The 10,614-nt window shown below is 64.8% G+C and overlaps 1 protein-coding gene across 1 annotated transcript; it reads right to left on the bottom strand.

Moving 5' to 3' along the window:
• Positions 1 to 438: 438 nt before the first annotated feature.
• KCNA7 (potassium voltage-gated channel subfamily A member 7) lies at positions 439 to 7,882 on the bottom strand (the record flags this gene model as incomplete). Its single annotated transcript, XM_050330673.1, is given in 3 exon segments — positions 439 to 1,269; positions 7,272 to 7,811; positions 7,813 to 7,882. Coding segments are annotated over 3 exon segments (1,441 nt in total), but the record flags the coding sequence as incomplete, so codon positions are not given.
• Positions 7,883 to 10,614: the final 2,732 nt, after the last annotated feature.

Raw genomic sequence — 10,614 nt, forward strand, 5'->3', positions numbered from 1 at the left:
GTGCCCCTCAAACCCCTCCTGGTGCTCCCCAAACTCCTTCTGGTGCCCCTCAAACCCCTCCTGGTGCCCCCCAAACTCCTTCTGGTGCCCCTCAAACCCCTCCTGGTGCCCCCAAACTCCTCCTGTTGCCTCCCCAGTTTATCCTGGTGCACCGTAGTCCATCCTGGTGCCCCTCAAACTCCTCCCAGCGCCCCCCAAACTCTTCCTGGTGCCCCTCAAACTCCTCTTTGTGCACCATAATCCATCCTGGTGCCCCTCAAACTCCTCCTGGTGCCCCCAAACTCCTCCTTGTGCACCATAATCCATCCTGGTGCCCCTCAAACCCCTCCTGGTGCCCCTCAAACCCCACCATAGTCCATCTTGGTGCCCCCCAACCTCCTCCCAGCGCCCCCCAACCACCTCCTCTCTCCCCCCACCCTCACCCCCACCCTCTCCCCCTCACACCTGGGTGACCAACCTGCCCGCCCACCCCTTCTCCCCTCCGGCCTCTCCGTCCACGGCCCCCCCGCCGTCCTTGGTGGGCGCCGGCGAGTCGGGGGGCTGCGGGTGGTGCGGGCAGGGGGCGGCGGGCACCACCTCTCCGGGCTCCTCGGCGCGCAGCTCGCGCCGGTAGAAGTAGGAGAAGTTGGAGACGATGACGGGCACGGGCAGGGAGATGGTGAGCACGCCGGCGATGGCGCACAGCGAGCCCACCAGCTTGCCCCCCGCCGTGACGGGGGCCATGTCGCCGTAGCCCACGGTGGTCATGGTGACCACGGCCCACCAGAAGGCCTGCGGGATGGACGTGAAGGCCGTGGCGGCGTCCTCGGCCTCGGCGAAGTAGACGGCGCTGGAGAAGAGCACGACGCCGATGAGCAGGAAGAAGATGAGCAGCCCCAGCTCCCGCATGCTGGCCCGCAGCGTCTGGCCCAGGATCTGCAGCCCCCTGGAGTGGCGGGACAGCTTGAAGACGCGGAAGACGCGCACGAGGCGGATGACGCGCAGCACGGCCAGCGACATGGCGGGCTGGCCCAGGCCGCGCTGCGCCGCCAGCTCGGTGCCCAGCGCGATGAAGTAGGGCGCGATGGCCGCCAGGTCGATGAGGTTCATGGCGCTGCGGAAGAAGGCGGCCTTGCTGGGGCTCGCCACCAGGCGCACCAGCAGCTCCAGCGAGAACCAGCAGATGCACACGGTCTCCACCACGAAGAACGGGTCCCACGGGCCCGAGCGCGCCGGGGGGGACGGGGAGGTGGTGGTGGCGTTGGGGGAGGAGGTGGTGGTGGTGGTGGGCTGTGGGGGGGAGAAAAAAGGGGGTTAGGAAAAGGGAAAAGGGGGGAGGGAAAGGGGAGAGAGAGAGCCTGGGAGTCCAGAGCCACCCCCCAGCATGGGTTGGTGGGGTTGGAGACCCCCCCAGATCCACCACCCAGAGCCCCAAATGCACCACCCAGTAGGAGTGATGGGGGTTGGAGACCACCCAGCGTGGGTTAATGGGGTTAGAGACCCCCCCAGATCCACCACCCAGAGCCCCAAATACACCACCCAGTCTGAAAAATGGGGGTTGGAGACCCCCCCAGGGTGGGTTGATGGAGTTGGAGACCACCCAGGGTAGGTTGATGGGGTTGGAGACCACCCCAGGGTGGGTTGATGGGGTTGGAGACCCCCCAGGGTGGGTTGATGGGGTTGGAGACCCCCCCAGGGTGGGTTGATGGGGTGGGAGACCCCCCAGGGTGGGTTAATGGGTTTGGAGACCCACCCAGACCCCCAGGAAGAAGGGATCAGCCAGGCCCAAGCAGGGTGGGGCAGTGGTGGTGGTGGTGTTGGGGGATGAGGAGGTGGTGGTGGGCTGTGGGGGGGAGGAAAAAAAGGGGGTTAGGAAAAGGGAAAAGGGGGGAGGGAAAGGGGAGAGAGAGAGCCCGGGAGTCCAGATCCACCACCCAGGGTGGGTGGTGGATCTGGGGGGGTCTCCAACCCCATCAACCCCACCCTGGGGGGATGGAGGACAGAGACCACCCAGAGCCCCAGGAAGAACGGGTCCCACGGGCCCGAGCGTGCCGGGGGGGAGGGGGTGGTGGCGTTGGGGAGGAGGAGGAGGAGGTGGTGGTGGGCTGTGGGGGGGAGGGGGAAAAAAGGGGGTTAGGGGATGGGGGAAGCACAGAGCCACCCCTCGGGGTGGGTTAATGGGGTTGGAGACCACCCCAGATCCACCACCCAGAGCCCCAAATGCACCACCCAGTCTGAGAAATGGGGGCTGGAGACCACCCCAGGGTGGGTTGGTGGGGTTGGAGACCCCCCCAGATCCACCACCCAGAGCCCCAGATGCACCACCCAGTAGGAGTGATGGGGGTTGGAGACCCCCCCCAGGGTGGGTTGGTGGGGTTGGAGACCCCCCCAGGGTGGGTTGATGGAGGTTGGAGACCCCCCCAGGGTGGGTTGATGGAGGTTGGAGACCCCCCCAGGGTGGGTTGATGGAGGTTGGAGACCCCCCCAGGGTGGGTTGATGGAGGTTGGACACCACCCCAGATCCACCACCCAGAGCCCCAAATGCACCACCCAGTCTGAGAAATGGGTTGGAGACCCCCCAGGGTGGGTTAATGGGGTTGGAGACCCCCCCAGGGTGGGTTGATGGAGACCACCCAGGGTAGGTTGATGGGGTTGGAGACCCCCCCAGGGTGGGTTGATAGGGTTGGAGACCCCCCCCAGATCCATCACCCAGAGCCCCAAATGCACCACCCAGAGCCCCAGATGCACCACCCAGTAGGAGTGATGGGGGTTGGAGACCACCCAGGGTGGGTTGGTGGGGTTGGAGACCCCCCAGAGCCCCAGGAAGAAGGGGTTGTCCAGGCCCAAGCAGTGCAGGGTGGAGGTGGTGGTGGCGTTGGGGGAGGAGGAGGAGGTGGTGGTGGTGGGCTGTGGGGGGGAGAAAAAAAGGGGGTTAGGGGATGGGGAGAGAGAGCCCGGGAGTCCAGAGCCACCCCTCAGGGTGGGTGGTGGATCCGGGGGGGTCTCCAACCCCATCAACCCAACCCTGGGGGGATGGAGGACAGAGACCACCCAGAGCCCCAGGAAGAACGGGTCCCACAGGCCCGAGCGCGCCGGGGGGGAGGGGGTGGTGGCGTTGGGGGAGGAGGAGGAGGTGGTGGTGGGCTGTGGAGGGGGGGGAAAAAAAGGGGGTTAGGGGATGAGGGAAGCACAGAGCCACCCCTCAGGGTGGGTTAATTGGGTTGGAGACCCCCCAGAGCCCCAGGAAGAAGGGGTTGTCCAGGCCCAAGCGGTGCGGGGGGGAGGTGGTGGTGGCGTTGGGGGAGGAGGAGGAGGAGGTGGGCTGTGGGGGGAGGAAAAAAAGGGGGTTAGGAAAAGGGAAAAGGGGGGAGGGAAAAGGGGGGAGGGAAAGGGGAGAGGGAAAGGGGAGAGAGAGAGCCTAGGAGTCTTAGAGCCACCCCCCCAGCGTGGGTTGATGGGGTTGGAGACCATGCCAGGGTGGGTTGATGAGGTTGGAGACCACCCCAGATCCACCACCCAGAGCCCCAAATGCACCACCCAGTCTGAGAAATGGGGGTTGGAGACCACCCAGCATGGGTTAATGGGGTTAGAGACCACCCCAGATCCACCACCCAGAGCCCCAAATGCACCACCCAGTAGGAGTGATGGGGGTTGGAGACCCCCTAGGGTGGGTTGGTGGGGTTGGAAACCACCCCAGGGTGGGTTGGTGGGGTTGGAGACCCCCCTAGATCCACCACCCAGAGCCCCAAATGCACCACCCAGAGCCCCAAATGCACCACCCAGTAGGAGGAATGGGGATTGGAGACCACCCCAGGGTGGGTTGATGGAGTTGGAGACCACCCAGACCCCCAGGAAGAAGGGGTTGTCCAGGCCCAAGCAGGGTGGGGTAGTGGTGGAGGTGGCGTTGGGTGAGGAGGAGGTGGTGGTGGGCTGTGGGGGGGAGGAAAAAAAGGGGGTTAGGGGATGGGGAGAGAGAGCCTGGGAGTCCAGAGCCACCCCCCAGGGTGGGTGGTGGATCTGGGGGGGTCTCCAATCCCATCAACCCCACCCTGGGGGGATGGAGGAGAGAGACCACCCAGAGCCCCAGATCCACCCCCAGTAGAAGTGAGGGGGGTTGGAGATCCCCTAGGGTGGGTTAATGGGGTTGGAGACCCCCCCAGGGTGGGTTGATGGGTTTGGAGACCCCCCCAGGGTCGGTTGATGGGGTTGGAGACCACCCCAGATCCACCACCCAGAGCCCCAAATGCACCACCCAGTAGGAGTGATGGGGGTTGGAGACCCCCCCAGGGTGGGTTGATGGGGTTGGAGACCACCCAGAGCCCCAGGAAGAAGGGATCAGCCAGGCCCAAGCAGTGCGGGGTGGAGGTGGTGGTGGCGTTGGGGGAGGAGGATGGGGGGGGGGACAGTGGGGACACAGAACGGTGACACTGGGGGAGGACAGTGGGACACTGGGGGGGACAGTGGACACTGGGGAGGCAGTGGGACACTTGGGGGACAGTGGGGACACAGAATGGTGACAACAGGGATACTGAGGGTGGGGACAGTGGGGACACTGGGGGGGACAGTGGGGATACTGAGGGTGGGGACAGTGGGGACAGTGGGGGACAGTGGGGACACTGAGGACGAGTGACAACAGGGACACTGAGGATGGGGACATGTGGGGACACTGAGGATGGGGACAGTGGGGACACTGGGGGACAGTGGGGACACTGGGGATGGGGACAGTGGGGACACTGGGGGGACAGTGGGGGACACTGAGGACGGTGACAACAGGGACACTGGGGGGACAGTGGGGGCACTGAGGGGCGGACGGTGGGGACACTGAGGAGGACAGTGGGGACACTGGGGGCAGTAGGGACACTGAGGGTGGGGACAGTGGGGACACTGGGGGGACAGTGGGGACACTGAGGACGGTGACAACAGGGACACTGGGGGGACAGTGGGGACACTGAGGGGGACAATGGGGAGACTGGAGGATGGGGACAACAGGACACTGAGGGCTGGGGACAGTGGGGACACAGAACAGTGACAACAGGGACACTGGGGATAGGGGACAGTGGGGACACTGAGGGGGGACAGTGGGAACACTGAGGGTGGGGACAGCAGGGACACTGGGGGACAGTGGGGACACTGGGGGACAGTGGGGACACTGAGGGTGGGGACAGTGGGGACACTGAGGGGGGGACAGTGGAGAGACTGAGGATGGGGACAGTGGGGACACTGGGGGACAGTGGGGACACTGAGGATGGGGACAGTGGGGACACTGAGGGGGGGACAGTGGAGAGACTGAGGATGGGGACAGTGGGGACAGTGGGGACACTGAGGATGGGGACAGTGGGGACACTGAGGGGGGGACAGTGGAGAGACTGAGGATGGGGACAGTGGGGACACTGAGGATGGTGACAACAGGGCACATCCTGGGGACAACACCAAGGCTGAGGACGGTGACAACGAGGACACCGAGGATGGTGAGGATGAGGATGGTGAGGATGAGGATGGTGAGGATGAGAACGGTGACAACAGGGGCACATCCTGGGGACAACACCAAGGCCGAGGATGGTGACGATGAGGACACTGAGGATGGTGAGGATGAGGATGGTGACATCAAGGACAATGAGGACGGTGACACCAGGCACACACACCCTGCTGATGACACCAAACCTGAGGATGGTGACAATGGGGACACCAAGGATGGTGACACCAAACACACACCCCACTGCCAACACCAAGTGACAATGGGGACACCAAGGATGGTGAGGATGAGGATGGTGGGGATGAGGACGGTGACAATGGGGACACCGAGGATGGTGACACCAGGCACACACCCTGCTGCCAACACCAACCCCAAGTGACAATGGGGACACCAAGGATGGTGAGGATGAGGACACTGAGGACGGTGACACCAGGCACACACACCCCACTGCCAACCCCAACCCCAAAGCTGATGACAACAGGGACACCAAGGATGGTGAGGAGGAGAACACTGAGGACAGTGACACCAAACACACACCCCACTGCCAACCCCAACCCTGAGTGACAATGGGGACACCAGGGATGGTGAGGATGAGAACACCGAGGATGGTGAGGATGAGGATGGTGAGGATGAGAACACTGAGGAGATGGTGACACCAGGCACACACACCCCACTGCCAACCCCAAGTGACAATGGGGACACCAGGGATGGTGAGGATGAGGACACTGAGGATGAGGACGGTGACAATGGGGACACCGAGGATGGTGAGGATGAGGATGGTGAGGATGAGGGCACTGAGGACAGTGAGGATGAGGATGGTGACAATGGGGACACCGAGGATGATGAGGATGAGGATGGTGAGGATGAGAACACGGAGGATGGTGAGGATGAGGATGGTGAGGATGAGGATGGTGAGGATGAGGATGGTGAGGATGAGAACACTGAGGACGGTGAGGACAAACACACACCCCACTGATGACACCAACCCCAAGTGACAATGGGGACACCAGGGATGGTGAGGATGAGGATGGTGAGGATGAGGACACTGAGGACGGTGACACCAAGCACACACACCCCACTGATGACACCAAACCTGAGTGACAATGGGGACACCAGACATGGTGAGGATGAGGACGGTGAGGATGAGGACACTGAGGACGGTGACACCAAACACACCCCACTGATGACACCAACCCTGAGTGACAATGAGGACACCAAGGATGGTGAGGAGGAGAACACTGAGGACGGTGAGGACAAGCACACACCCCACTGCCAACCCCAAGTGACAACAGGGACACCAAGGATGGTGAGGGTGAGGACACTGGGAATGGTGAGGATGAGGATGGTGAGGAGGAGAACACTGAGAACAGTGACACCAAACACACACCCCCCATTGCCAACCCCAAATGACAACAGGGACACCAGGGATGGTGAGGATGAGAACACCGAGGATGGTGAGGATGAGAACACTGAGGATGGTGAGGATGAGGATGATGACAACAGGGACACCAGGGATGGTGAGGATGAGAACGATGAGATGAGGAGGAGAAACACTGAGGACGGTGAGCACGAGATAGCGAGGACGACCCCACTGCCGATGAGGACGGTGACAATGGGGACACCAAGGATGGTGAGGATGAGGATGGTGAGGATGAGGACACTGAGGATGAGGATGGTGAGAAGGAGAACACTGAGGATGGTGAGGATGAGGATGGTGAGGATGAGAACACTGAGGACACTGACACCAAGCACACCCCCCACATTGCCAACCCCAAGTGACACCGAGCCCACCACGGCCTCCCGAGCGAGGGGTCCCGACCTGCGGGCCGTGCCCGTCATCGGCGGCGCCGCCGGGGCGGAACTGGGGCAGCGTCTCGAGGCAGAAGACGACGATGGAGACGAGGATGACGAGCACGGACAGCAGGGCCACGGCGCGCGCGGCGGGCGAGCTCTCGGGGTGCTCGCACAGCAGCCAGGCCCGGCGCCGCAGCCCGGCCCGCGGCAGCGCCGGCGGCGGCTCCACCGCGAAGCCCTCGGCCTCCCGCAGCCGCTCCTCGGCCTCGGCGCCCAGCTGGTAGAAGCGCAGCTCCTCCAGGAACACGTCCAGCGGCACGTCGGGGGGCCTGCGCAGCCGGCCCCCGGACTGGTAGTAGTAGAGGACGGCGCCGAAGGCCCCGCGGTGGCGGTCGAAGAAGAACTCTCGGCGCCGGGGGTCGAAGTAGCGGCGCCGGCGCCGGGGGTCTCCCAGGAGGGTGTCGGGGAAGCGCAGCAGGGTCCGGCCCAGCGTCTCGAAGCGCCGGCCGGCCACGTTGATGGCCACGCGCTCGCAGCACCCCAGGGGGGGCTCCTCCTGCTCGCCCGCCATGGCCCCCCGCAGGAGCCCCCACGGCGGGCGGGGGCGGCGCCGGCGGCACCGAGGGCAGGGTGGAGCTTTGGGGGGGGGCACAGGGACCCTCTGGGAGGTGGACGGACCCCGAGTGGTTGGAGGGCCCTGAAGGGGGGGTCTGAAGGTTTGGGGGGTCTGGAATTTATGGGGGGGCCGAGGGGGTCCTGAAGTTTGGGGGGACACCGAAATTATTGGGGGTTCAAGGGGGTCCTGAAGATTTGGGGGGACACCAAAATTATTGGGGGGACCCCAAAATTATTGAGGGTTCAAGGGGGTCCTGAAGATTTGGAAGGACCATGAAATTATTGGGGGTTCAAGGGGGTCCTAAAGATTTGGGGGGCCTGGAATTTATGGGGGTCCTGAAGAGTTGGGGGGATCCCAAAATTATTGGGGGTTCGAGGGGGTCCTAAAGATTCGGAGGGAACCCCGAAATTATTTGGGGGGACCCCAAAATTATTGGGGGTTCAAGGGGGTCCTAAAGATTTGGGGGGGCCTGGAATTAGTGGGGGTCCCAAGGGTACCCTAACAATTTGGGGGACCCCCTAAAATATTGGGGGTTTCCTGGCACCAGGGGCCCCCCAAACGGGCTGTCCCCTGTCCCTGAGTGTCCCCAACCTTGTCCCTGAGTGTCCCCAACCTTGTCCCTGAGTGTCCCCAACCCTCCTGACCCCCCCGTGTCACCAGGGGGTCCCTGGCACCTGTCACTGGATGTCCCTCCTGTCACTGGGTGTGTGTCCCCCCCCTCCTGTCACCAGGGGTGTCCCCAACCCTCCTGACCCCCCTGTGTCACCAGGGGTGTCCCCAACCCTCCTGACCCCTGTCCCAGGGTGTCCCCCCCGTGTCACAGGGTGTCCCCCACCCTATCCCTGGGTATCCCCCTGTCCCTGAGTGTCCCCCCTGTCACCCGGGGTGTCCCCCACCCTGTCCCTGCCTGTCCCTGGGTGTCCCCAACCCTCTTGCCCCCTGTCCCTGGGTGTCCCTCCTGTCACCGGGGTGTCCCCAACCCTCCTGCCCCCTGTCCCTGGGTGTCCCCCTTGTGTCACCAGGGTGTCCCCCACCCTGTCCCTCCTGTCACCAGGGTGTCCCCAGTCCCCTGTCCCTGGCTGTCCCCAACCCTCTCTGACCCCTGTCACCTGGGTGTCCCCCCTGTCCCCCGGGGTGTCCCCCACCCTATCCCTGAGTGTCTCCCTATCCCTGGGTGTCCCTGCAGGGTGTCCCCCCTGTCCCTGGGTGTCCCCCCTGTCCCCGGGGTGTCCCTGGGAGTGTCCCCCGCTGTCCCTGAGTGTCCCCCCTGTCCCCCGGGGTGTCCCCCACCCTATCCCTGGGTGTCCCCCTGTCCCCCGGGGTGTCCCTGGGGGTGTCCCCCACCCTATCCCTGGGTATCCCCCTGTCCCCTGGGTGTCCCTGGGGGTGTCCCCCCCTGTCCCCTGAGTGTCCCTCCTGTCCCACGGGGTGTCCCCGACCCTATCCCTGGGTGTCCCCCTGTCCCCTGGATGTCCCTGGGGGTGTCCCCCCCGTCCCCGGGGTGTCCCTGGGGGTGTCCCCGACCCTATCTCTGGGTATCCCCCTGTCCCCGGGGTGTCCCTGGGGGTGTCCCCCACCCTATCTCTGGGTGTCCCCCTGTCCCTGAGTGTCCCCCCCCGGTCCCTGGGGGTGTCCCCCCCCTGTCCCTGGGTGTCCCCCACCCTATCCCCGGGTATCCCCCTATCCCTGAGTGTCCCCCTGTCCCCGGGGTGTCCCCCGGGCTGTCCCCCACCCTATCCCTGGGTGTCCCCCTGTCCCCTGGGTGTCCCTGGGGGTGTCCCCCCCTATCCCCTGAGTGTCCCCCTGTCCCCTGGGTGTCCCCGGGGTGTCCCCCGCTGTCCCTGAGTGTCCCCCTATCCCGGGGTGTCCCTGGAGTGTCCTCCCTGTCCCTGGGTGTCCCCTGTCCCCGCGGTGTCACCTGGGTGTCCCCGACCCTATCTCTGGGTGTCCCCCTGTCCCTGAGTGTCCCCCCCCGGTCCCTGGGGGTGTCCCCCGCTGTCCCCTGCCCCCGTCACCGGGTGTCCCCGACCCTATCCCCGGGTATCCCCTCATCCCTGGGTGTCCCCCTGTCCCCGGGGTGTCCCTGGGGGTGTCCCCCGCTGTCCCCTGCCCCCGTCACCGGGTGTCCCCGACCCTGGTCGCCGCTGTCGCCGCCGCCGGGCCGTAAACAGGGTGCCCGGGTGGCCCCGGCGGTACAGGTTCGCCCGGGGCTAAAAATAACGGGGGCGGGGTGGGGGTGGCGGGGGGATGACCGGACACACCTGGGCCTTCCTCCCAACCTCCCGGGGTCACATCGTGACTGGAAGGGGGAGGGGGACACACGAGGGTGGGGAGGGGACATGGAGTGTCACCTCCCTAGGTGTGACCCCCCAGACTTCCCAATGGGGAGGGGACATGGGGAGAGGCCCCTGTGCCACGGGGCGAGTTTGGGGGGGGTGTCACCTGGCTGCCATGGTGACAGGGGTGTCCCCGTGGCTGCCATGGTGACCTGGGGGGGTACACACAGAGGGGACACCCCTTGTCATGACATTGGAGTGGGGTGTGTGAGTGGGTGATGTCACCCTGGTTGCCATGGCAACGGCACAGGAGACCCTTCTGCTGCCATGGTGACAAGGGGTGTCCCCGTAGTTGCCATGGCAGACAATAGCCACCTCCCTTGTCAGGATGGGGGTAGGTAGATGAGTGTGGTGATGTCACCCCGCATGGTAACGGCCTAGGTGTCTCTCCCCAAGCATGGTGACAGGGGTGTCTC

Source organism: Myiozetetes cayanensis, unplaced genomic scaffold, assembly GCF_022539395.1.
Source record: "Myiozetetes cayanensis isolate MyiCay16 unplaced genomic scaffold, myiCay2020 scf427, whole genome shotgun sequence".
NCBI classification, from domain to species: Eukaryota; Metazoa; Chordata; class Aves; order Passeriformes; family Tyrannidae; genus Myiozetetes; species Myiozetetes cayanensis.